The sequence below is a fragment of the Syngnathoides biaculeatus genome, chromosome 13 (genome assembly GCF_019802595.1).
Source record: "Syngnathoides biaculeatus isolate LvHL_M chromosome 13, ASM1980259v1, whole genome shotgun sequence".
NCBI classification, from domain to species: domain Eukaryota; kingdom Metazoa; phylum Chordata; class Actinopteri; order Syngnathiformes; family Syngnathidae; genus Syngnathoides; species Syngnathoides biaculeatus.
In genome coordinates this window covers 23,827,684-23,854,455 of record NC_084652.1, presented here as the reverse complement: position 1 = coordinate 23,854,455, position 26,772 = coordinate 23,827,684, and the positions used below count along the sequence as shown (strand labels likewise).

General features: G+C 44.1%; 1 protein-coding gene across 1 annotated transcript in view; it reads left to right on the top strand.

Annotated features, from left to right (window-relative positions):
- The window catches only part of pappa2 (pappalysin 2), a 135,716-nt gene that overhangs the window by 97,824 nt on the left and 11,120 nt on the right, over nucleotides 1-26,772 (top strand). The window contains exons 23-26 of the mRNA XM_061838216.1: nucleotides 7,238-7,370; nucleotides 18,421-18,542; nucleotides 21,726-21,797; nucleotides 26,107-26,205. Of these exons, the coding sequence (XP_061694200.1) occupies nucleotides 7,238-7,370; nucleotides 18,421-18,542; nucleotides 21,726-21,797; nucleotides 26,107-26,205 (426 nt within the window). The remainder of the gene's footprint in view (nucleotides 1-7,237; nucleotides 7,371-18,420; nucleotides 18,543-21,725; nucleotides 21,798-26,106; nucleotides 26,206-26,772) is intronic.

Genomic DNA, 26,772 nt, shown 5'->3' with positions numbered 1-26,772 from the left:
CGGGGGCGTCCGTTCCGCCTGCTTCCCTGCCACCTACTCTCACTCCCGCGACGGAGCCCATGCGGGTGGAGGTTCTCGACGGTCCGGCAGAGGAGCGCCTGCGACGTCGACGAGAGGCACGCTGCTTTTACTGCAGCCGCTTGGGCCACTTAACTGCCCATTGCCCGGTCAGACTGAAGCGTCCCGGCCTCAGGATCACTACCCCGGTGAGTGTGCAATATACAGCGGTGGAATCAAGTCGCGCGCTAAGTCTACCTAGGCACAGAGGGTCGTTTGTGTACCGTGACAGCGTTCATCGACTCTGGCTCGGACGCGAATTTGATCCCCACGTGGTCGAGGCGTTGGGCGCGGCTACCTTTCCGACGCAGCGGTTCCGCAACGCTTACGCTGCGAACGGGAAATTCCTCTGTCAAGTGACGCTCCATACGCAAACTTAAGGGATGGTATTTCAGGAGTCCCACACGGAACCAATTAGCTTCCACGTCTTCAACTTGCGGAACAGCGATATCATCCTGGGGAGTCCGTGGCTCAAGGAGCACAACCTGCATATTGACTGGACCACGGGCCAAATCAGGGCATGGGGAAAGATTGCCGCAAGCGGTGATTCGTTGCTCGTGAGGAGGGGAGGATTCAAGTCGCGCTCGTGGAATTTGAAGAGCCAGGTACCGCACCGGAGTTGGCCGCAGTGCCCCCCTGTTATCTGGACCACAAGGAGGTGTTTTCGGAAACAAAAGCTAGATCCCTGCAGCCACACCGCCCTTATGACTGCCCCATTGAGCTCCTGCCCGGCACCTCACCCCCTCGAAAGAGATTTTCTTTGACAGGGTCAGAGCACCAGGCCGTGAAGAAATATGTCAAGGAGTCGCTGGTGGCAGGGCTCATTCATCCGTCTTCCTCACCAGCTGGTGCAGGGTTCTTTGTAAAAAAGGGCACGTCGCTACAGCCCTGCATCGACTATCGAGGACTCAACAACATCACCGTAAAAGTTGAATGGAAAAATAGTTGAAATCAATTTATGGTTGCAGACATCCTGTGTGGTGATTCGAGTGTGACGGGCTTCCTGTTCAGTAACTCAACGCTGCAAATGTCTTGAAAAACCGTTGGGTGTGACCCGGCAGCTGCATCCTGTTGATGTCTTCATGTCAAAAACAAGATGTGAATACAAAGATATGACAATAATTGGGTTCTTAAGATTGCTAACCCCGATATATGTATGTAATACAAAGATATGAAAAATAATCAGGTTTATATAAGGTTACTGAGTTTGGTATACGTATGCAATGCAGTGAGATGCTAAGTGGGTAGGCTACGTTTATCAGAGAGATCTTTGCCGTGCTGGTGACCCAATGAAGTATAATTTTGTTTGGGGACATCTGGTGTTCAATTTGAGAGTTGGTGCTAGGGCTCAGCTCAACACATGAACCCAAGCCATACAAGCCAAATGCTCATCAATTCGCTCCATTGCTATTTGTGGCATGGCAACCTACTTGACACGGTCTAAAGGTGGTCCACCGAGGCGTTCAAAGAACTTCAGGGGGTGTGGACATGGAGGAACCTAGTTGATCTTTTGTCGCTTCTACAGATATCTCACCTCCTGATGGGAATGATCAAGTCAGAAAGCGGAGTCAGAGGTGTGGTGAAGAGTGTTGGAGGAGGTTGGCTGGATGAATGTGATCTTTGCAAAACTGCAGTGGAAAGTATTCAAACCATCAGCCATTCTTTTATTGTCCTCATTTGGGGGATGACCTACTGTAGATTAGGTAGGTTAACTATAGGCCTATCCACACTGACAAGGAATTGTGAGCAACAAAGTGGTTTTCCAGCTATTTTGCATAACTTCTCGTCGCAGTCTTAATTTCCTTTGTCAGGTGGTCGTACCTTGAAAAAAACTCAAAGGCCGGCCAATAATATTGCTAAATTGCTCCTGCTGTTTTAACGTGAGCATTTGTGAAAAAAAAAATGGAGAAAAAAATCCCCTAACATCGATATTCTCAGACAATAAATATCAGAATTAAAGCAATTAGAGCAAATGTATTTATATAATGTATTTCATGCACAAGGAAATATATATACTTTCCATCCGGGGTCTCAAACTGGTGGCCCAGGGGGCCATTTGTGGCCTGCAAAACAATATTTTTTGCCCCCCACCTCAATATGAAAGGTTAATGTTAGTGCAGCCCTCGAATTGTTTTATGCATGGCACTTTTACAGTTTTGTATCCAGAGCTGACAAACCTACTGATCATGGAAGAGCATAAGGCTCTTGGGACGTGGCATCGACCGGGCTTGAAACAAGCAGAGAAACATTTTTCAGTGAGTAAAGTTGACAGAACCGTTGCTGTGGAGTGATTTGCACACAAAGTGTTGACACCACAGTCCTTGTTTATTTTATTTTGGTTTAAAAAATAAGCGATATGTTTGAGACGATTGGACTTATTAAAAATTTCTAATTTAAATGGCCTGTGTTTGCATGTGCATCTGCAGCCCAGCCTCAGCAAAATTCTGCCTCCACCACCCCCAAGGTAAATTGACTTTGAAACCCCTGCTTTACATTCTTAAAAGCACTTAAACACAAAGAAAAACCAACTACTAAACAAAAAACAGCTGAAAAACATTTAAGATAAAAAGAATGCTCAAGAAAACATTTTGACGTGGATTTAAAAACATCCACACCTCACTTCTCCTGGCAACTTAGTCCATTTGTGTCCAGGAAAAAAAGCTAATCTCGAACTATACATCTCACAGCCCTGCTGAATTTTTATTCCATGAATATTTATTTCATAGATTCAGGACCCAATTGAGGTAATTTATGCACCAGGAGCAGAACTTCCAAATATAAAGGTTATTGGGAGCCAGTCGAAAGACTTGAGAATTGGAGAAAAATAATCTTACCCAGTCAGTCACTGAGAGTGAGTACATTTGTATGACTTCAGTCCAGGGAACATGGGTTAGGTTCCCACACAGGGACAATATGTGTATGTGTATGTGTGTGTGTGTGTGTGCAAATGGTTGTCCGTGTCAATATGTCTCTTGCAACTGACTCGGAACCAGTTCAGGATGTAGAGTTCCCTTTTCGCCTAAATTCACATTGGATAAGATTAGCAGGATTGAGAATAGATGGATGTTCTGACCTTTTTGTTCTGGTCAGAAGTCAAGCTCCAGCATTATGGATGAGCTGAACCTGTTCAATACTCTTTTGCCTGAGTCCAGTCAGAAGAGCATCACAGTCGTCAAGTCTATTGGAGATAAAAGTATGGTTGAGCTTCTCCTAATCTACTTGGCACATACAGGAAAGGATATGTAGGGATCCCATAGATCATTGCCATTTGATGACATTGAACACTTCCAATAGTTCCAAAATAACTACTTTCCTCCGGGTAGGATCTGAACCATTGAAGGACTATTTCATTTATTCCTAACCTATAATAGCTGACTCAGTGCCTTTTTGATCAATTTAATAAAACATTTTTTGCTTACTGTACGACCACGCATGTTTGTTTGGGACCCCACAACATAGTAGATGATTTAAATCATAGACATCAGGTAAGGGGTGCTTGGTATGGCTGAAGTAAGCCTTCGTGTTGTCCTGTTTGGTGTAAGCCAATGTTGGAAAAAGGAAAGAAATATAAAAAGAAAGTGAAATTTGAATATATTTGATAGCTTCGTAACTCTTTCAATATAGAGTTGTACCCATTGTGTATATTTAACATACATCCAAAGTGCAATATGATATGACATTTAACATTTGTGGGGCGCTGGATTTATTACAACTTCTGAAGCATGTAAAAGGAAAAGAGCTGAAGCAAACGGGAGAAGGCAAACGGGAGAGCAATGCCAAACTCGACATGGAGCGCGTATACAGTATTTCATGGTTGCTTCATCCAGACTGCATGTCTGGAGGTATGTCAGTCACAAGGGAAATGCTGTGTCAGAATCTAAATTATGATTTGTACAACTGAATTAAGTTCGTTTTGAGTTGGCTTTTGCTGTGGATAAACAGTTTTTGATTGTGGCACAAGTTAACTGGTTGTTTGCAGGAAAGTCCATCCATCCATTTTCTTTTGCCGCTTAATCCTCACGAGGGTCGCGGGGAGTGCTGGAGCCTATCCTAGCTGTCAACGGGCAGGAGGCGGGGTACACCCTGAACTGGTTGCCAGCCAATCGCAGGGCACATCGAGACAAACAGCCGCACTCACAATCACACCTAGGGGCAATTTAGAGTGTCCAATAAATGTTGGATGGTTTTGGGACGTGGGAGGAAACCAGAGTGCCCGGAAAAACCCACACAGGCGCGTGGAGAACATGCAAACTCCACACAGGTGGGGCCGGAGTTGTACCTGGGTCTTCAGAACTGTGAGGCCAACGCTTTACCAGCTGACCCACCGTGCCACCTGCAGGAAAATCATGCCAGTCCATTATTTTACAGTGAAGAAAATAAGTATTTGAACACCCTGCTATATTGCAAGTTCTCCCACTTAGAAATCATACAGGGGTCTGAAATTTTCATCGTCGGTGTATGTCCACTGTGAGAGAGATAATCTAAAAAGAAAAATATAAATATAATAATAAAAATATAAATATAAATATGATTTTTTTAACAATTTGTGTGATACAGCTGCAAATAAGTATTTGAACATCTGTCTATCAGCTAGAATTCTGACCCTCAAAGACCTGTTAGTACGCCTTTAAAAGTCCACTGCACTCCGTGTATCAGAATCAGATGTACCTGTGTGAGGTCGTTAGCTGCATAAATAAACCTGTCCTCTCCTCCACATGGTTCGAAAGGGTCACGGAGAATTGCCAAGCAGCTTGGTGAAAAAAGTTCCACTGTTGGAGCAATCATTAGAAAATGGAAGAAGCAAACATGAAGGTCAATCTCAATTGACCCCTCCGTACAGGGCACTTAACCACGCCTCCTGAGTGAGTCACGTCACGCCACGTGCGCTGACGTAAGACAAACAGTAAAAATGGCAAATACAATACAATACATTCTGAACTGAGACAGACTCCATGCTTCTGATTTCATTCAAATCAACGATATATTATAGATTCTAAATACAATACATTCTTAACTGAGAGAGACGCCATGCTTCTGATTTCATTCAATCATTCACACGTAGCAATGTTATGCTAGCGGAGAACGTCTCATTCATTAATACGAGACGTGTATTAAAAATCAAATTTAGGGCAATCTTCGTGCAAACACAGTCTGGTTAAGCTTCGCTTCGCCGCGAGCCAGCAAGAAATCGATACGTTTGTGCTGTCCGATCATCGCTAAATATCGCTCAACAAAGAATAAGTGTGTCAATCGTTCACACGTAGCGGTGTTATGCAAGCGGAGAACGTCTCATTCATTTATACGAGACGTGTATTAAAAATCAAATTAGGGCATATCTTCGTGCAAACACAGTCTGGTTAACTTTCGGCCGCGAGCCAGCAAGAAACCGACACGTTTGTGCAGTCCGATCATCGCTAAATAACGCTCAACAAAGAATAAGTGTGTCAATCGTTCACACGTAGCGGTGTTATGCTAGCGGAGAACGTCTCATTCATTTATATACGAGACGTGTATTAAAAATCAAATTTAGGGCATATCTTCGTGCAAACACAGTCCTGGTTAAGCTTCGGCCCGCGAACCAGCAAGAAATCAATGTTTGTGCAGTCCGATCATCGCTAAATATCGCTCAACAAAAGATAAGTGTGTCAATCGTTCACACGCAGCAGTGTTATGCTAGCGGAGAACGTCTCATTCATTTATACGAGACGTGTAATTAAAAATCAAATTTAGGGCATATCTTCGTGCAAACACAGTCTGGTTAACTTTTGGCCGCGAGCCAGCAAGAAATCAATATGTTTGTGCAGTCCGATCATCGCTAAATATCGCTCGACAAAGAATACATGTGTCAATCGTTCACACGCAGCAGTGTTATGCTAGCGAAGAACTTCGAATTCATTTATACGAGACATGTATTGAAAATCAAATATAGGGCATATCTTCGTGCAAACATATCTGTTCCGGTTGATATTAGATGGATTTAGTTGATGCGGTCTTCCACAAAGTTTGATCCATCGAAGGCATTTTTCATACTGGGTCTTCGGTTTTGGAAAGGGTACGAATCGAACTCCACCAACTAGCCTTTCAGGATACCTGTCGTCACTATTACAAAGTCCGTGACTACACCTCTTAACCATATTTTTTGTTAAATAACCCAAATACGCGATGAAACGCTAACTAAACCTATACTGGACCATGCAATGTTGTCTGAGAAAATGGCGGGAGCAAAAACGGGCTTTGGTTTATGCAGATCTCTGGCCTCTGATTGGTCAGTGACACGGATTGCGGAATATCCACGGAGGGGTCAATTGGAGTGGAGCCCGATGCAAGATATCACCTTTTGGGGTCTCAATGATCCGTAGAAAACTGAGGAATCAGCCCAGGACTACACAACAGGACTCGGACAATAACCTGAAAAGAGGTGGAACCACAGTTTCCAAGGTTACTGTTGGTAATACACTTAGACGTGATGGTTTGAAATCATGCATGGCACGGAATGTTACCAGATGATACCAAAATATAACGTTTTGATCAAAATTCCATTCACCGTGTTTGTTCCAAATATTAACATTGTTTTTCTCAGGTGTTCAAATACTTATTTTCAGCTGTATCATGCAAACAAATCATTAAAAAAATCATATATTGTGATTTCAGGATTTTTCTTTTTAGATTATGTCTCTCACAGTGGACAAGCACCAACGATGAAAATTTCAGACCCCTCCATGATTTCTAAGTGGGTGAATTTGCAATATAGCAGGGTGTTCAAATACTTATTTTCTTCACTGTACATCTTAATTATTTTTGGCTTTACAACAAATGTCATTCATTCTTTCGTTGCCACTGACAACAAACTCCACAAACATGATGCCCTCAAGTGCCACTCCTCACAAACATAAATGTGAGTGTGTGTGTGTGTCTGTGTGTATATATGTGGCGCAATGGTTTGTTTGTTAAAACAAGCACACCCTTGAAATGTTTTTAAAGCACTCAAATTTGTTTAGCTTTCTTATTACAGTTTGTGTCCTCTGTTACTGGTAATTGCTGACAGAGTGCTACCAACAACACATTGCCATTTGATATAAAGATAATAGACATGAAACTCTGAGACCTGCTCTTACAAACAAGTGCTATTCTATTTTTTTAAGAACCACTGAACTATGTGATTTGGTTTCCTGTCTTCCAGAGTGTAATTCGCTGCACTAAGGATGGTGAATGGACAGCACAGTTTACCATGTGCTCCAACCTCCAAGGATCCTGCTATTCTCCCACAGATCTAAATTCTGTAGTGTATAGCTGTGTCCAGGGCATGGATATTGGTGAGTGGAATTAAGACTGCACATGTATGTTCCATTTTATCTATCTATCTATCTATCTATCTCTATCTATCTATCTATCTATCTATCTATATATCTATCTATCTATCTATCTATCTATCTATCTATCTATCTATCTATCTATCTATCTATCTATCTATCTATCTATCTATCTATCTATCTATCTATCACACACACACAATCTCACACACACACGCACACACGTGCAAGCCATGGTCTGGTAGACGACCAAAGATTTCAGCCACAACAGATTGCTTGGTATGTAAAAAGACACCCAAAACCATCTTCAGCTGCTTGCTTGTCTCCAAACAAGGGTTTCTACAAGATGCACAATAAGCAGGTACTTGAACAAAAATGAGCTCCACAATTGAGTTGACAGACAAAACAGCTGTTTGCAACACTGCAAAACATAATGCTTACAATATGACAAATAACAAGTTACTAGGGGAGATTAAACAAAAACTGAACTTTATGGTCGCAACCATAAAAGTTCTGTTTGGAGAAGAGTGACCAAGGGTTATGATGAAAAGTACACCAGGCTAACTTTGCTGAACTACGGTTGAACATGGAAAAGCATTAGAATTAATCACCAGGTAAATGCAAGTAAGGTTCCATCAATCCATTCGTTTTCTGAGCCACTTATCTTCACAAGGGTCACATGAGTGCTAGAGCTTATCCCAACGACCATCGGGAAGGAGGCAGTGTACACCCTGAACTGTTGCCAGCCAATCGCAGTGCACATGGAGACAAACAGATGCACTCACAATCACACCTAAAGGCAATTTACAATCTCCAATCAATGCATGTTTTTGGGATGTAAGAGGAAACCGGAGTGCCCAGAGAAAACCCACGCAGGCAGGGGGAGAACATGCAAACTCCACAAAGGGAGGGATGAGGATTTGAACCCTGGTCCTCAGAGCTGTGAGGCCAATGTTCTAACCAGTTGCCCCACCGTGCCGTTGATATGAATACTATTAAAGATCAAATAAATACATTTTGCCAGATCACCCACAGATTTTACAAATTTTCTCAAGTATCTGTATTTTGTTACATGTCAGTCAACTGTAACTCCTTGATTGTGATTGTGGCTGTTTGTCTCAATCTGCCCTGCGATTGGCTGACAACCAGTTCAGGGTGTACGCCCGCCTCCTGCTCATTGACAACAGCACTCCTTGTGAGGATAAGCGGCTTAGAAAATGGAAAAAAAATTGATATACATACATCCTTTTTCAAAGCAAGGTTATGTCTTCAAATTATTTGCAAGTGTTTTGAAAATCTGAAAAATATTTGGAGGTGTTGGAGGTTGTTTAAAATCCACAAACATCTGTGATTCTCAGGTTGTTTTTCCTTTCTGCTTGTCCCTTTCGGCGTTACCACAGCGCATCGTCTCAGATGAAGACATATATATGTTTGGCACAATTTTTACGCCGGATGCCCTTCCTGACGCAACCCTTCTCAGGGAGTGGAGGCCCCAGTGGGATACGAACCCACAAACCCTGGTTTACCAAACCAGTGCTCTAACCACTGAGCGTAGCGTAGCCTCTTCTGTAATTCTCAGGTGTTTTTCAAATTCACAAATACGTATATCCATGATTTAAGTGTTTTTTTAATTCAACTTTTCCTGTGTATTTTTGAAATTGGATTTGTGGATCAGTGACCATGTGCATTTATTTGATAGACAAACACAGTTTCAAATTGAAAAAAAAAAATCACATGTGGGAAGGTCCTTCATCATTTCACTACACAACAGTGTAGCTGTCTTCTTTGAGAGCACACTCAGTTGTCATGGGTGTGTCTTTCCTCGACCCAGCGCACACCTGCTCCAATGAGCAGATGCACCCACCTGCTTCTCGTCTTGCTAATTATGGGACTGATATATGTCCATGTGTCCTCCCGTCTCCATGAGTCAGTCGCCTCCCCGGACCCCGGCGCACATACGGGTGTCTGCTCTCCACTCACCCGTCCGGACCATTTCTCAGGGGACTATGGCAATATCAAGCCATTCATCATGCAGAGCGAGATCCATTTCGAGCTACAGGCAGCACCTTTCTCTCTGACAGAGCCAGTTCAACTTTTGTCATTTTCCACCTGACGGGATGCACTGAAGTGTGGGTGACCGCTGAGTGAAGCTGCGACGTGCTCATTTGTTGGATGTGGACATCCTTGTTATGAATGGAACTCGAGGGCGGACGCAAATGCAGGACTCGGGTGACAGGCAAGCGGGAAGGAGAAAGTCTTTATTCGTTCCAGAATCGGTAACTGGGGAGTCAGTCAGCATAAACAGCAGGAACAGGAGCGACAGGCTTACAGGGTAGGTCGGGAGACAGGCGTTGGTCGGTACACGGGAGGTTGGCATCAGGAAGTGCGGGAACGAGGCATGCGAGGCGACGATCTGGCAAAGACCAGTCGTCCACTGGGTCCTATAAGTTCCAGGGTTAATCAGAGTAGATGAGGCGCAGGTGTGCGCCTCCTAATCATCCTGACAGGTCCTGGTTCACTCAAAGGTGTTGCGGGGAGATGTGAGAGTTTTAGAATGAACTTACGATAGAACCCGATGAACCTCTGCACATCCTTCCGACAAGAGGGAGTGGGCCATTGAAGGACAGCGTTAATCTTCCCAGGATCCATTCGAATCTCCCCTTCTGCCAGGATGAACCCCAGGAAAGACACAGAGGATCGGTGGAACTCACACTTCTCCACGTTCACGTACAGCTGATAATGCAGCAGCTGCTGAAGCACCTCCCTGACATGTCTGATGTGGGAGGTCAGGTCTGAGGAAAAAATCAGGATGTCGTTGAGGTACACAGAAACATTTCTATTCAGTTTTTCCCAGATCACATCGTTAATAAAGTTCTGGAAAACAGCAGATTTGTTTGTCAACCCAAACGACATCACCAATTACTCGTAATGACCCGTGGGGGTATTGAATGCCGTCTTCCATTAATCCCACCAGATGATATGCACTCCGTAGGTCCTGCCTGGTGAAGATCCGGGGCCCCTGTAGCAGTTCGAACGCAGTTGCTATCAGGAGAAGAGGGTACCTGTTCTTTACGGTGATGTTGTTGAGTCCTCGATAGTCGATGCAGGGCTGTAGCGACGTGCCCTTTTTTACAAAGAACCCTGCACCAGCTGGTGAGGAAGACGGACGAATGAGCCCTGCCACCAGCGACTCCTTGACATATTTCTTCACGGCCTGGTGCTCTGACCCTGTCAAAGAAAATCTCTTTCGAGGGGGTGAGGTGCCGGGCAGGAGCTCAATGGGGCAGTCATAAGGGCGGTGTGGCTGCAGGGATCTAGCTTTTGTTTCCGAAAACACCTCCTTGTGGTCCAGATAACAGGGGGGCACTGTGGCCAACTCCGGTGCGGTACCTGGCTCTTCAAATTCCACGAGCGCGACTTGAATCCTCCCCTCCTCACGAGCAACGAAACACCGCTTGCGGCAATCTTTCCCCATGCCCTGATTTGGCCCGTGGTCCAGTCAATATGCAGGTTGTGCTCCTTGAGCCACGGACTCCCCAGGATGATATCGCTGTTCCGCAAGTTGAAGACGTGGAAGCTAATTGGTTCCGTGTGGGACTCCTGAAATACCATCCCTTAAGTTTGCGTATGGAGCGTCACTTGACAGAGGAATTTCCCGTTCGCAGCGTAAGCGTTGCGGAACCGCTGCGTCGGAAAGGTAGCCGCGCCCAACGCCTCGACCACGTGGGGATCAAATTCGCGTCCGAGCCAGAGTCGATGAACGCTGTCACGGTACACAAACGACCCTCTGTGCCTAGGTAGACTTAGCGCGCGACTTGATTCCACCGCTGTATATTGCACACTCACCGGGGTAGTGATCCTGAGGCCGGGACGCTTCAGTCTGACCGGGCAATGGGCAGTTAAGTGGCCCAAGCGGCTGCAGTAAAAGCAGCGTGCCTCTCGTCGACGTCGCAGGCGCTCCTCTGCCGGACCGTCGAGAACCTCCACCCGCATGGGCTCCGTCGCGGGAGTGAGAGTAGGTGGCAGGGAAGCAGGCGGAACGGACGCCCCCGTCTCTCCTCCAAACAGCACGTTCATTTGTCCCTGGGAGGCAAGTCTTTGGTCGACTTTGAGCGCCAGCACAATGAGCGCATCCAACGAGGTAGGAAGGTCCACGGCGATGAGGAGACTGGAGACCTGCGGGGAGAGCCCCTGGAAGAAGGCGTCGAGGAGGGCGACCCCGTTCCATCGGCTCTCAGCAGCCCGGATACGGAACTCAATGGCGTAGTTGGAAACGTGGCGCTGTCCCTGGCGTAACGTGATTAGCAATGCCACTGCCTCGTGCTCCGGCGCGGCGTACTGGAAGGCCTGTGTTGTGGCGCAGACGAAGGCCGTCAAAGAGTGACACGTTTCCGCCGTGGCCCACGCCTTCGCTCTTCCCATCATGTGGGAGAAGATGAAGGCGATCCGGTGTACAGTCGTCCGTTGGGAAGGCGGACGACTGTACCTCGAAGTGGAGGTCACACTGAGCGAGGAAGGGTCTGACGTTCCCTGAGTCACCAGAGAAACGTTTGTGTTCGGGTCGGGAGAGAGGTGTTACGCCGGTACGCTGAATATCCGCAGCGGGTGGGGCAGACGGAGTGAGCTGGACCGGGGTAGCAGCTGGAATGGCCGCCGTCGGCATAGTAGCAGCACTAAGCTGAGAGGCTAGCCATGGCTCAAGCCGGGCACAGATCTCAAGGAGCCTCTGGTTCGTCACCTGGAGGGCAACCTCCTGCTCAGCCAGGACCAGTCGTCCACTGGGTTCTATAAGTACCAGGGTTAATCAGAGAAGATGAGGCGCAGGTGTGCGCCTCCTAATCATCATCGGTCTGCTGGGACACGCCCAGCCAGGGCTGGAACGGCAGGGCCATGACAATCCTTCGTGACGTCCATGGCACAAGTGTTCCAATATGCGACCCCCGAATCCGAGGTGGCAAATTCTTTGATCACGCTACGGCAGGGCAAGCGCAGGGTCTCCGACTATGCCGTTAGGTTCCGCAATCTAGCAGCCGAGAGCCAGTGGAACAACGGGGCACTCTTAGATGCCTTCTTTCAAAGGCTGTCCGTAAAGGATCGGTTGATCCTGCTGGACTTGTCGATAGACCTTAACTCCCATATAGCTCTCACCTTGAAAATAGACAAAACACTCATGGATCAGGAGCAGGAATATGCCCAGTAGTGGAATATACTTCCACGCATCAGAGACACCAATGCTCCTCAACGTGCATCTACTGATGCAGAGGAGCCCATGCAGCTGGGCCGCCTCCTCCTGTCACCCGAGCAATGTCAACAATGCCTGAGGGAGGGGCTATGGTTTTATTGTGGTCAGTCGGGTCATATGGTGGGCCGCTGCCCGGTCAAACCAGCGGGACCCTCACTCTGAGCTCCAACTACGGTGAGTCTCAACCACATCCAGGACAGCCCTGTCCCAGTGCTTCCTCTGGAAACCTTACAGTGAAGAAAACAAGTATTTGAACACCCTGCTATATTGCAACTTTTCCCATTTACAAATCATGGAGTGGTATGAAATTTTCATCGTAGGTGCATGTCCACTGTGAGGGAGATAATCTAAATAGAAAAATCCAGAAATCATAATGTATGATTTTTGTAATGATTTATTTGTGTGAAATCTGCAAATAAGTATTTGAACACCTGTCTATCAGCTAGAATTCTGACCCTCAAAGACCTGTTAGTCTGTCTAAAAAAGTCCACCTCCACTCCATGTATTATTTGAACACCCTGCTATATTGCAAGTTCTCCCACTTGGAAATCATGGAGTGGTATGAAATTTTCATCGTAGGTGCATGTCCACTGTGGGAGAGAGAACCTCAAAAGAAAACTCCAGAAATCACAATGTATGATTTTTTTAGTGATTTATTTATTTACTGCAAATAAGTATTTGAACACCTGTCTATCAGCTAGAATTCTGACCCTGAAAGACCTGTTAGTCTGTCTAAAAAAGTCCACCTCCACTCCATGTATTATTTGAACACCCTGCTATATTGCAAGTTCTCCCACTTGGAAATCATGGAGTGGTATGAAATTTTCATCGTAGGTGCATGTCCATGTGGGAGAGAGAACCTCAAAAGAAAACTCCAGGAATCACAATGTATGATTTTTTTAGTGATTTATTTATTTACTGCAAATAAGTATTTGAACACCTGTCTATCAGCTAGAATTCAGACCCTCAAAGACCTGTTAGTCCGCCTTTAAAAGTCCACCTCCACTTCATGTATTATCCTGAATCAGAAGGACCTGTGTGAGGTCGTTAGCTGCATAAAGACATCTTTCCACCCCATACAATCAGTAAGACTCAAACTTGTAACATAGCCAATACCAAAGAGCTGTCCAAAGACACCAGAGACAAAATTGTACAACTCCACACGGCTGGAATGGGCCACGGAAAAATTGGCAAGCAGTTTGGTGAAAAAAGGTCCACTGTTGGAGCAATCATTAGAAAATTGAAGAAGCCAAACATGACAGTCAATCTCAATCGGATTGGAGCACCATGCAAGCTATCACCTCGTGGGGTTTCAATGATCCTTAGAAAGGTGAGGAATCAGCCCAGGACTACGCAACATGACTTGGTCAATGACCTGAAAAGAGGGACCACCGTTTCCAAGGTGACTGTTGGTAAAACACTAAGACGTCATGGTTTGAAATCATGCATGGCACGGAAGGTTTCCCTTAAACCAGCACACGTCAAGGCCCGTCTTACGTTTGGCAATGACCATTTATTTGATACAGAGGTGTCATGGGAGAAGTTTTTGTGGTCAGAAGAGACCAAAATGGAACTTTTTGGTCATAATTCCACTAATCCTGTTTGGAGGGAGACAAATGATGAGTTCCATCCCAAGAACACCATCCCTACTGTGAAACATGGGGGTGGTAGCATCATGCTTTGGGTTGTTTTTCTGCACATGGGACAAGACAACTGCACTGTATTAAGGAGAGGATGAATGTATTGTGAGATTTTGGGGAACAACCTCTTTCCCTCAGTCAGAGCATTGAAGATGGGTCGTGGCTGGGTCTTTCAACATGGCAATGACACGAAGCACACAGCCAGAAAAACCAAGGCGTGGCTCCGAAAGAAGCATATCAAGGTTCTGGCGAGGCCTAGCCAGTCTCCAGACCTAAACCCAATCGAAAATCTTTGGAGAGATCTGAAAACTCCGTTCCTCTCAGCGACAGCCCAGAAACCTGTCTGATCTAGACAAGATCTGTGTGGAGGAGTGGGCCAAAATCCCTCCTGCAATGTGTGCAAACCTGGTGAACAACTACAGGAAATGTTTGACCTCTGTAATAGCAGACAAAGGCCACTGTACCAAATATTAATGTTCGTTTTCTCAGGTATTCAAATACTAATTTTCAGCTGTATCACACAAACAAATCATTCAAAAATCATAGATTGTGATTTCTGGATTTTTCTTTTTAGATTATCTCTTTCACAGTGGACATGCAGGTACAATGAAAATTTCAGACCCCTCCATGATTTCTAAGGGTGAGAACTTGCAATATAGCAGGGTGTTCAAATACTTATTTTCTTCACCGTATGTTCAGGAAGACAGCCTCGCATGGCAACGGCATTCATTGACTTAGTTTCGGATGCCAATCTTCTTAATTCACATCTCGTCAAAAACATGGGTTTCAGGACCTTTGAGGTACAGCGGCCCCGTAACACATATGCGACTGATGGCAGTTTCCTCTGCAAAATAACCCACCACACTCAGAGTCTCACGCTGACATTCCCGGATTCACATTCGGAACACATCAGCTTACATGATTTTGATGCTAAGAACCATGATATTATCTTGGGGGATCCATGGCTGAGGCTGCATAACCCCCCTATCGACTGGTCCACCGGTCAAATCAGGTCTTGGGGAGCGAAGTGCACATTTAGGTGCCTCTCATCCCAGAGGACAGAGAGGGAAGATGCCGCTCCGGCCAACCCGCAGACCTTGCGGGATGAGCTCGATTTGTGCTTCGTGCCCTCCTGTTAACATGACCTTAGGGAAGTGTTTCCAAATACAAGGTCAAGTCGCTTCCTCCACACAGACCATATGTGAGGGAGACTATTCTCTTTCACGTCCGGAACATCAAGCCATCAGGTCCTCGTTGTCACCAACCGGGGTGGGCTTCTTCTTTGTGGAGAAAAAGATAAAAGCCTGCGGCCTTGCATCGACTATCAAGGACTAAACAGCATGACCGTAAAGAAGATGTACCCTCTCCCCCTCATTGCCACAGCCTTTGAACTCCTGGAGGAGGCCAAGGTTTTTTACTAAGCTGGACGAAGTGCATACCACCTGGTACGGATAAGAGAAGGGGACAAGTGGAAAACTGTATTCAACACACCCACTGGGCTTTACAAGTATCTGGTGATGTCCTTTGGACTCACGAACGCCCCTGCAATGTTTCAGAACATTCTCAACGATGTGTTACGTGAAATGCTCAACACATATGTCTTTGTGTATCTAGACGAAATTCTGATATTCTCCCTGGATGAAACATCCCACGTTGGGCACGGTTGATTGGTACTACAGCAGTTGCTACGTCATGACCTTTTTGTCAAAGCGGAAAAATGTGAGTTCCACTAACACTCCGTTTCATTCTTGGGGTTCGTCTTGGCGGAGGGTGAGATCTGCATGGATTCCTGCAAGGTGGAGGCTGTTCTTCATTGGCCCACTCTTACGACTCGCAAGTATGTGCAGAGGATTATAGGATTTGGAAATTTTTACCGTAAATTCATTCGAAACTTTAGCGGAGTTGCAGCCCCATTACATACCCTAGCCTCATCCCACAGTTCCTTTGACTGGAACCCAGTTTGTCAGGTGGCCTTCCGTAAGCTCAAAAGTCAGCTTTACCTTTGCTCCTATCCTCACCTTGCCGGATCCTGACCGGCAATTTATCGTAGAAGTTGATTCATCCGATTTGGATATAGGGGCTGTCCTCTCACAGAGGAGTCCCAAGGATGGAAGATTACACTCCTGCGCATTTTTATCAAAGAAACTGACCTCTGCGGAACACAATTATTACATTGGAGACACTGGTTAGAGGGGGTCAGATTCCATTCTTGGTGTTTACTGATCACAAAAATGTAGAATACCTTAAGTCCGCCAAAAGGCTCGGTGGGCCCTCTTCACACGATTTCGTTCATGATCTCTTATTGGCCAGAAACTAAGAATGGGAAATCCGATGCGCTGTCACGAGTACAGAAGTACATATTAGTGAGAAAACCGAATCTGACCCTGCGCCTGTCCTCCCCGAAGCATGTTTCATCTCATTTTTCACCTGGGAAATAGAAACAGTTAAAGATGCACTAAAGGACTCTCGCAGTCCTGAATGGTGTCCGGATGACAGTCTCTATGTCATTCCCCCATTGAGGGGTAGTTTGACTGGGCCCACATCAACTGCTCTGTTTGCCACCCGGTCATGGCCAAAACACATTCAGTAATCGAATATTTTGGTGGCCAAATATTAAAAAAAAAAACATTAAGGAGTAAGTCAACGCGTGCCCAGTTTGTGCAGTAAACAAACCCTGCTGGGAACACCCCGGAGGGGAATTACGCCCTCTATCCATGCCACGTGGGCTGTGGTCACATATCTCTATTGACTTTGTGACCGGGATACCGGCGTCACAGCGTCATGCCACTGTTCTCACGGTGGTGGAACTTTTTTCCAAAATGGTTCACCTCATTGCGCTACCTAAACTCCCCTCCACAAAACAGCTGGCCGAGCTAATAATGGAAATGTATTCCGGTTGCATAGTCTTCCCACCGATTTGGTTTCCGACAGGAGACCCCAGTTTATATCTCGGTTCTGGAAGGAGTTTTCTTTGCTAATAGGGGCTACCGTGAGCCTTTTCTCAGGCCAACACCCAAAAACCAATGGCCAGACCGAGCGCATTAATCAAGACCTGGAGACAGGACTCTGGTTCTTGCTTCTCGTGACCTGCGCTCATGGAGTCAACAGCTGATCTGGGTGGAATACTCCCACAACTCACTTCCCTCTGCATCCACTGGCTTGTCTCATTTTCACATTGTATACGGTTATCCACCTTCTCTTTTTCCATCCAAACTCAAACTCGTTCGTGCCGTTCACATTGGTCGCTTTAAGGAGCTGTAAGAGAACCTGGGAGTGAGCCTGACAGATGTTACTGCTCAAGGGACACTCTTATAAGGCTACGGCAGACTGTAGGAGGGTGCTGGCACTAGTTTATAGGGTGGATCAGCGAAAGGTCTTCCACTCCGAGTGGAGTTGTGAAAACTCACTTCCAGGTTCATCGCTCTGTTCCCGATTACAAAGATTATCAATCCAGTCACCATGCGATTGAGGCTTCCGAAATCGATGCGGGTCCATCCGACTTTTCATGTCAGCCTGCTCAAGCCCGCTCGGGTGTCTCCACTCCTGCCAGAGCCCCCCAACTCGCGTATCGTGGAAGGGGTCCAGTCTACGGCGTGCCCCGGCTCCTGTTGTCCTGATATTTGGGGTGGGGCGTGCAGTATCATGTTGATAGGAAGGCTACCGTCCTGAGGAGCAGTTGTGGGTTACTTCCTGGTTCATTGTTGACCCCTCCCTTGTCAGAGACTTCCATGCCACATATCCTGAGGCCCGGTTATGGGTCTGTCTTTCCTTGACTCGGTGCGTACCTGCTACGACGAGCAGATGCGCCCACCTGCTTCTCATCTTGCTAATTATGGCACTGATATATGTCCATGCGTGCGATCTGGTCCTTGCTAGATCGTTGCACTTCCATGTCACGTTCCCGCAGCTCAATGTCCTTGTCTTTGATGCTCTGTGTACCGAACCCTGCTTCGTTGATGACCCAGCCTCTACGCCTATTGATTCTGACACTGCTGCATGTTTGGACTGCCTGCCTGTGTACCGACCCTGGACTGAATAAATACGCTTCCCAAACTGAACCTGGTCTTGTGAGTCGTGCATTTTGGGTTCAGCCTTGTGTTCTGGTCATGACAACAGTGGCTGAAAAAAAGCATATAACATGGTTATTTATGTTTATATTGCTTTTGAACAGGTGCTGTATGTTACCCCACGTGTGTTTTAACACCCGACATGGCTCTTCATGACCCAGTCGTTCTACCCAATGGCACAAAAGTTGGCTCTTTAAAACACTGGATGCTTCCCATCAAAGTTCAGGTGAGATTCATATGAATAATACTCATTTAAATATATATATCGGCACGGTGGGCCATCTGGTTAGAGTGTTACACTTACAGTTCTTGGGACCACGGTTCAAATCCCGGCCCCACCTGTGTGGAGTTTGCATGTTCTCTCGGTGCCTGTGTGGGTTAACTCCGAGCGCTGTATTTTCCTCCCACATCCCAAAACATGGCTTAATTGCAGACTCTAAATTGCCCTTTGGTGTGAGTGTGAATGGTTGATTTTTCCTATGTGCCCTGTGATTAGGTGTCAACAAGTTTAGGGTGTAACCTGCCTCCTGCCCGCTGAAAGCTGGGATAGGCACCAGCACTCCCGTAACCGTTGTGAGGATGAGCGGCTCAGAAAACGGATGGATCAAAGTCTGTTAATACAAATATTAATCAAAACATTCCTGCATCTGATTTAAATGTTATCATCTGGTCTTACTTTTGCCCAACAATCCGAGTTGCGATGTGTAACAGTAGAAAGGGCACACTGAAACACACTGAAGTAATTCAATATTGTAGACCAGAATGGTCATATTGCATTAGCTCATTTTACAAATATGATACAAATCCCACTCTGAGATTTAAATAAATGCCAAAGCTCGGTATTGTGACTCCATTAATGATTTTTTTTGGTGGGATTATTGGCCTATATTCTAGCAAGCATTACATTTTGATATAATTAATAGCTGATATAAACTGAATGTCAAATCTGAAGTCAAAGGTCAAAGAAGTGCATGTTCTTTTTTTTGTGGTTGAATGGTGATAGCTTCAATTTATCTGTTATGCGGTGCTGTCCAGGTCAGCTTGTGAAACTTTAAAACCATTGGGAGTTTCTGTAAAAAGCGGTTTTGTTTTCCCGTTGCCACGTAACCATTCTGGAGTGTTATGAAAGCTGAGCCACTGAAAAACAGTGAAGAAATAAATCCATCAGAATGAATAATGCACTGAAACAGCTGGTGGTCTGAACAACAGCATGCAGTAAAATGGGTTTCTTGCCTTTGACCCAGCTTTAAAGATCTACTAATATTATTTCAAATTCCGTGTACATCTTTTTCACCTACACCCCTGCCTTGTTTTGCCTGCTTCCCTGAGCTTAGGTCCACCTGCCACTCCAGCACTTTACCTTGACACTTGTTCTCTACAGTAAAAATGTGTTTTACTTTTTGTTTTCCGAAACAGTGGAAACTTTTCATTATCCTTGATCAATGGTTTTGCACAATTTGCAGACAACTATGCTCTTCTATATGTCTGCAGAGAGATTATGAATAAACAATAACAAAAAGATTGCATCCAGCAGGACAAAGAATGCGGTCTTGCTTCCTACATGTTCCACTCGGTTTTCTCAGCCTCACTGAATAAGATTACAAAATTTAGTTGACATTTATGAATATGTCCTAACTTTTATCATATCTTTGACTAAATAATGGGCAAGAGGTTGTTGGAAAACATTTTTTTCCCAACTTTTACAGCCCATCACACTCCCAGTGTGGATTTAGATGTGTGTCCAAATGGTTTTGCATTACTGGAAATACGTGCATTTTGCAAGAGGAAAGGTTGCAGTTGACATCAAAATTTCAGGAAACACATAGACACTCACACAATGAAAAAAACTTGTTGGACTGCCAGATTTTACTTGAATGTTGGGTCATGTTACACACCATCTTATCTCATGAATAGATTCTGTCTACACTGATCCTCTTTTGCATTGCTTTTAGGTAGCTGGTCAGACTGCCAGACAGCTAATGAATTTGACCTTACCAAGGTAAAATAGTTGGATAGAGGTGGCTGCTTACAACATACTCCTGAAACTGTCTTGTGATTTTAAGGCAGTGTGTTATCTCAAATCATTTATCTTGCCTCCCTGATAAACTTAGGTTCCTCTTTCACAAGGGTGGATTGACCTTCTGCCTCCCGTCTGCTCAATATCTGGTCTTATGATAAAAATAAACAGTTGTGATTCGAGTCCAGAAATTGTATTTACTATCTTCCAAGGTTTTCTTAATATAGAACTGAAGAAAACTGAAAATTAACTGTCATCATTCACTCCGTTCATTTGGTTCTTTGGGACAACAGACTGAGGAAGAATAGTCAAAATGTGGCCATGTAGGGGCATAGAAAGGTGGGAGTCATCGTTTTCCTACAAACCCAAATCCAATGGAGTTGGGCTGTTGTGTTAAAAATAAAAAGAGAATACAATGATTTGCAAATCATGTTCAACATATATTTAATTGAATACATTACAAAGACAAGATATTGTGTTCAATGTTTAAACTGATTAACTTTGTTTTTTAGTAAATAATCCATCAATTATAATTTCATGGCTGCAACACATTCCATAAAAGCTGGCAGAGGTGACAAGAAACAAATCAAACCAAATGAAATCAAAAGCCTTTATTGTCACTATATGATTATATGATGATTGATGATGATGATGATGATGATGATGATATGTGAATACAATGGGATAATGAGGTCTCTAAAAAGTGCCTGAGCCAATATATTTATATATATATATATATATGTCAGTGTCATGTTTTATAAACTTTGCCCTTCATCCAAGCAGAGACTCTTCTGTCACGTGAAACACCAGACACCTTTCGCCAGATATTCCAACCTACTTGGACCCGTTTCTTCACTTTCTTAACACACTCACCAGCTCCCTGGATTGTTGACCCCAAGTATTTGACGTCATCCACCCTCGCTATCTCTTCTCCCTGGAGCCTCACTCCTCCCCCTCCAACCCCTTCATTCACACACATATATTCTGTTTTACTTTTTACTTTACTTTACTTTGAACCTTGGTCCTCACAACTGTGAGGCAGATGCTCTAAAGCTGAGCCAATGTACCCCCGGGGCAATAACTACAAAACAATATTTTAAATTTGCAGCATTGACGTCAAGGGGCCCAAAGTCAATTTTGTCATGGCACATGCACAGAATCACCACTGATGAGGAATGGAGCCTTTTTCTTCATAATCTAGAAATCTTGCACATGTGACAGTACTGAAACTTTTGGGGGGTTGTATCAAGCATTTTAGGTATTCTGTTGAAATAAAATAGAGTTTAGGGGTGTGGATAATTGTTTTTACAGTTCACTAGGTAAATCCTTTGACCATTACATTTCTTGATGTGGGATTGCTTAAGTTTTCTTATTTTGTGCTTCGATTTCCAGACGGTTGTCTGCACAGGGATGATGAAGTGGTACCCAGCCCCTGAAAACATTCATTGCATTCAGTCATGTGAGGTAAGAGTTAAGAGAGCTAAGTTGTATTACACCAGTACTTGAGTGTGTGTGCAAATATATTTTCCCCCTGGCATTCGTACCTGTCCTTTAAATCATACATGTTGTGAAGGCCACACCACAGGCATCGATGTCACCCAGGCTTTTGAGACCATTAAATGGGTCAATGTCTCTTTCAATCTTGACTGATATTGTGTCTGGCCAAGAAATATAAAAATATTTTTGGCTTCACAGAGATAATATTTTACAAATCTGATGTTTGTGGTCCAATTAGAAATTTAAGCATTCTCAGAAGTCATACATGGAAAAAAAAAATACTCTGGAGCCAGACCTAGAGATGGTGCTCAAAGGTGAGAGGAGTGAAGCTGTCAACTGATCTTTTGTTGGAGAGTTGGCTCTTATTGCTTTGGAAGATGCCATTTTGACCTGGCAGACCCAAATATATTGTGAAGGTCTGTTGGGACCAATTGACAATGTATCTTGTGTAAAGCATTGGCCTCACAGTTCCTAGGACCCGGGTTGGTCCTGGAGTTTGCATGTTCTCCCCGTGCCTGAGTGGGTTTTCTTTGGGTTTCCTCCCACATCCCGAAAAAATGCATTCATTGTAGGTCGGTTAACTCAAGACTCTAAACTGCCCATAGGTGTATGAAAGTTTAAATGTTTGTATGTTTCGTATGTGTCCTGCAAATGGCCGGCGATCAATTCAGGATGTACCCCAAGGCTTGCTCTGAGTCATCTGGGATAGGGTTCTACACACTTGTGACACTAGTGAGGATAAGTGGGATGGAAAATTGATGGATAGATACTACACATACAGTAATCCTTCTCCACTTTGCGGATATAGTGCATCGCGGATTTCTGACCCCCCCCCCAAAAAAAAAAAAGCTGGACCGCTGCACCACCCCCCGTTTGACGACAAAAAAAAAAAACAGCATAAATGAGTACAGTACTGTAGTGGGAAGCTGCATTGAAAGGGTATAATGCGGCATCCCCAGCAAGACGACATGAACCAATGAAGCAAAAAAAAACAAATGCCATTTTTCACTTTTCTAGGGTGGGTCTGGTACCAATTGATGATGAAAAAATGAGGGATTATTGTACTCTAAAACATGGATTTAATATATTATAATCAATCATGCATTCTACTCCCATTTTACAAATAGGATACATATATAAAGCGATTTGATCTTTGATTAGGCCGATGACTGTGGTGTTGTCTGCAAACTTCAGGAGTTTGATTGCCGAGTGCGTTGAGGTGCATTCAATCATGTGGAAAGAGAATACTTGTGAATAGATAACATATTCTTAGGGTTCCCCGATGATGGTAGTGCATTTTGATAAGCTGATGTCCCCTAGCCTCACCTGATGTGTTCAGCCCGTCAGGAAGCTGTAAATCCGGGCCTGGTTCACAACTTTTGTCCTGTTCCTCTCTCAGAGGGTGTAGTGCTACAGCACCATGCAATATCTACATTTAACGTTTCTTTGCTGTGAATATATAATGATTTGCTTTTCTCATCCTGTTCACAATTAACCCTTTGTCTTTGTCTCCCCCCCATTCCCTCTTGAGAACTGTGTTTGGTTCACTGATCGAGTGATTCTCAATAAACTTCAATTAGAATATTCAGAAACCACAGAGGAACCTTAAAAAATCCACTGTGACACTGGGGGATGCATATTTGCCATTCTGCTTGATCTGATAGGTGAACAGGACCAAAAAAAAAAAAAAGGTAGCTGAAAATCCACTGGCAGACAGTAGGCAAGACACTGACCAAGAGAAAATTGGAGGAGAGTTTGGGGATAATGGTGTTGCACACAGAATTGAAGTCCGCCAACGGGATCCTCACGTAGGTCCCCGTAAATTCCCATAAACAGACTCCTAAACCTTGTGGCAACCTAAAGAGTTTAAGATGTTATTATTGCACATTGTTGACTGATGTCATATTAAACCCTATTGATTAAGAATGCGGTGTCATTTAAAACCACTATGCTGTAAATCTGTCTCAAGCCAGGGGAGCGAATTGTCCTGGCAATATGGTGTGTATGTGAATGTGTGTATAAGTGTGCTTATATCTGTGTGTGTGTGTGTGTGTTTGTGTGTGTAAAAACAATTGGACCACCTAGGACTTTTTTGCCATGAGTGACCCTATCAGGGGCGTGAAGCCCCAGACAGCTTAGCTCCTAGAATCATCGGGACACACAAACCCCTCCACCATGAGGTGACTGCTCGAGGAGGATGGTTCAGAAAATCATAGAACTAAAATTGGAACACAAACTGCTGATTAAACATGCTTTCCTGAACTGCCAAAAAACATTTTTCTCTTCTATTTTGCAATTACTCTGAAGCGAAACAGTTCCGTAAAACTAGTTCTTCCATAACAACACATAGTATTACAGACCACATATGTCACTCATTTATTTTACATTTCTCTGACAATTGACAATTAGCATTAATGTCATCCAAATTATGAACCACTATGTTATAGACAGCTAGCTACTCACAGCCTTCATAAATAGCTACTTTCCTGTCAAATATAGGTAAGTATTATTTTGGTATGGTCTTAATATTTTTCAGCTCCAACAAAGAGAAACCCAACCAGAACAGTTGCTGTTCGGACTTTGACCTGTTTTGACATTTGGAGTGGTAGAAATATGTCATCATTTTATCTGATTTGATGATGTTCCGAAAGAGACCACAAACACACAAAAATCCATCCATCCATACATTTTGTTTCCCGCTTATCCTCACAAGGGTCGAGGGGAGTGCTGGAGCTTATCCCAGCTGTCAACTGGCAGAAGGCAGGGTACACCCTGAACTGTTTGCCAGCCAATTGCAGGGTACAAAGAGACAAACAGCCACACTCACAATCACACCTAGGGGATGTGGGAGGAAACCGGACTGCCTGGGGAAAACACACGGAGGCATGGCTAGAACATGGAACCTCTGCACAGGCGCATCCATGATTGAATCCGGGACCTCAGAACTGTGCAACGGTTTCCAGCTGAGATACCATGCCACCACATACAAAAATGCACAGGTGGCACACATTTCTGTACACTGGAATTGTTTTAGGTGAAATTTTAACCTAATGAATTGAGATAGATTTGAGATCTATAAGTGTGGGTCAACTTTAAACAAACAAACACACAAACAAACAGTGGTTTTAGGGAATCTTGAAACTGTAAAACTGAACCTTGCATTTTTTTAAGGGACCATCAGGAAATATTTTGCATGTATGTGTTAGTCTCGCAACAGTCAACTTGTAAAACAGCACAGGACAGCACATATACAATATGGTGCACAAAGGGATCAAGGGTCTTCCAAAGGTCATAGGGTACCCTTGAAACAGACTCATGAGATGAACCTTTCAACATCCATTTCATTTGTGATCTTGGAGATGGACCCTTGATCTGGTCTTTCAGATCTTCTAGATGAGATTGATAGTGATTTGGAGGATGATGTGTCACAGCAGGAGGACAGATGAATAGTGTATGATGATAATTATTACATCTTCTGATATACCAGTGAGTCAAATGTAATCGTTGCAATGGTCATATATTATGATTCACAACAGTTTGACTATGTTTCAATCCATGAAGATCCTCAAATTCAATTGAGGTGAAAATAATGAATATTTACATTGTGAATAATTTATTGTCTTAATAAAATGTTACAATGAAATTGTAATCATCTCTTTCACCATTTGCCCTAGAATTTATTATGGGTTAATACTCGTGAAATGGGCCATTTCCTCATTCTAAATATATTTATACAGTCATATTTGGGCTAGACACTTACTGGTTCTAAAATGACCCAAGCTATCATGTAAAGGCAAAAAATACAAAAACACAAATGGCATACGACTGGGGTTAGGGCTATGTGCCCACAGACTAGTTATACAGCCATTCTAATCTCTTTCCACTGTCAAGCAGCCGAAATAAAAAACTTGTGTATGTCAGAATCAGACCAGAGTTCTCAGGGTGCTGAGTCTACTGATTAACATTTTCTTTTACATCATGGTAATCGCTCTGTTTGTGCGTCACTAAGAGAGAGTAGCAGCATACTGTGCATTATTGGAAGATTTACAGCTAGTAGAGAGCCGTGATTTGTGTGTACATTGCATGAACCACAAACCATCATTGGAGATGCCACTTCACTTGACTTTCCAAATTGGTGTGCTTGCTTACCAATGAAAACCTTGAAAGTATTACATTTTATCAACCTATAAAACAGTGTGTGGGAGCAAAATATACTTTCAGGAAATTAATTCTAAAATCATAACAAATAGTACTCTTTTTCATAACTTGTTTATAGCCTTTTGGTGGGGATGGCTGGTGTGATACTCTCAACAATCGAGCCTATTGCCAGTATGACGGAGGAGATTGCTGCCCTTCCACACTATCCTCAAGAAAGGTAAAAGACATTTCCTGTGATGTACACCCCATCTGCTGAATTCAGGCCTTCTTTGGCTTTTGTATTCATCATACAGTACGTGTATACAATATTTTTCATGGATATTATTGAAAAAAGAACAGTGGTGAATGGTGGCATGAGTCTTGTAACCAAGATGGTGTTTAGAGGTTGCAGCTGGACTGAAAGCCAGAATTTTCCCGTTTATAGTTATAGTTGTTGATAAAAAATTGTCTCTGGCATCACTGCGTTCTGGTGGGCAGGAGACTTTCACAAAGCAAATAAAAGAGATCTGTACTTTCCCCTCTCTCTTAAAGACTACACCTATTTACTTTCTCTCCTTAGAAGAAAGTAGACCTGTGCCCTTCACATTTTACGCTAAGGTAGTGAATACACAGGTTTTCACCACCTTACACCTTTCTCACCTCTGCTACCCTGCTGCTGCTGAAATACCGTGCCATACTATCATATTCAGTATCATTATAGCTCATTGCATCAGAATACAATCGACTCTTCCATGATACAATAATAGCTTTTTTGTGTGTGTGCAAATATATGTAAAAATACACA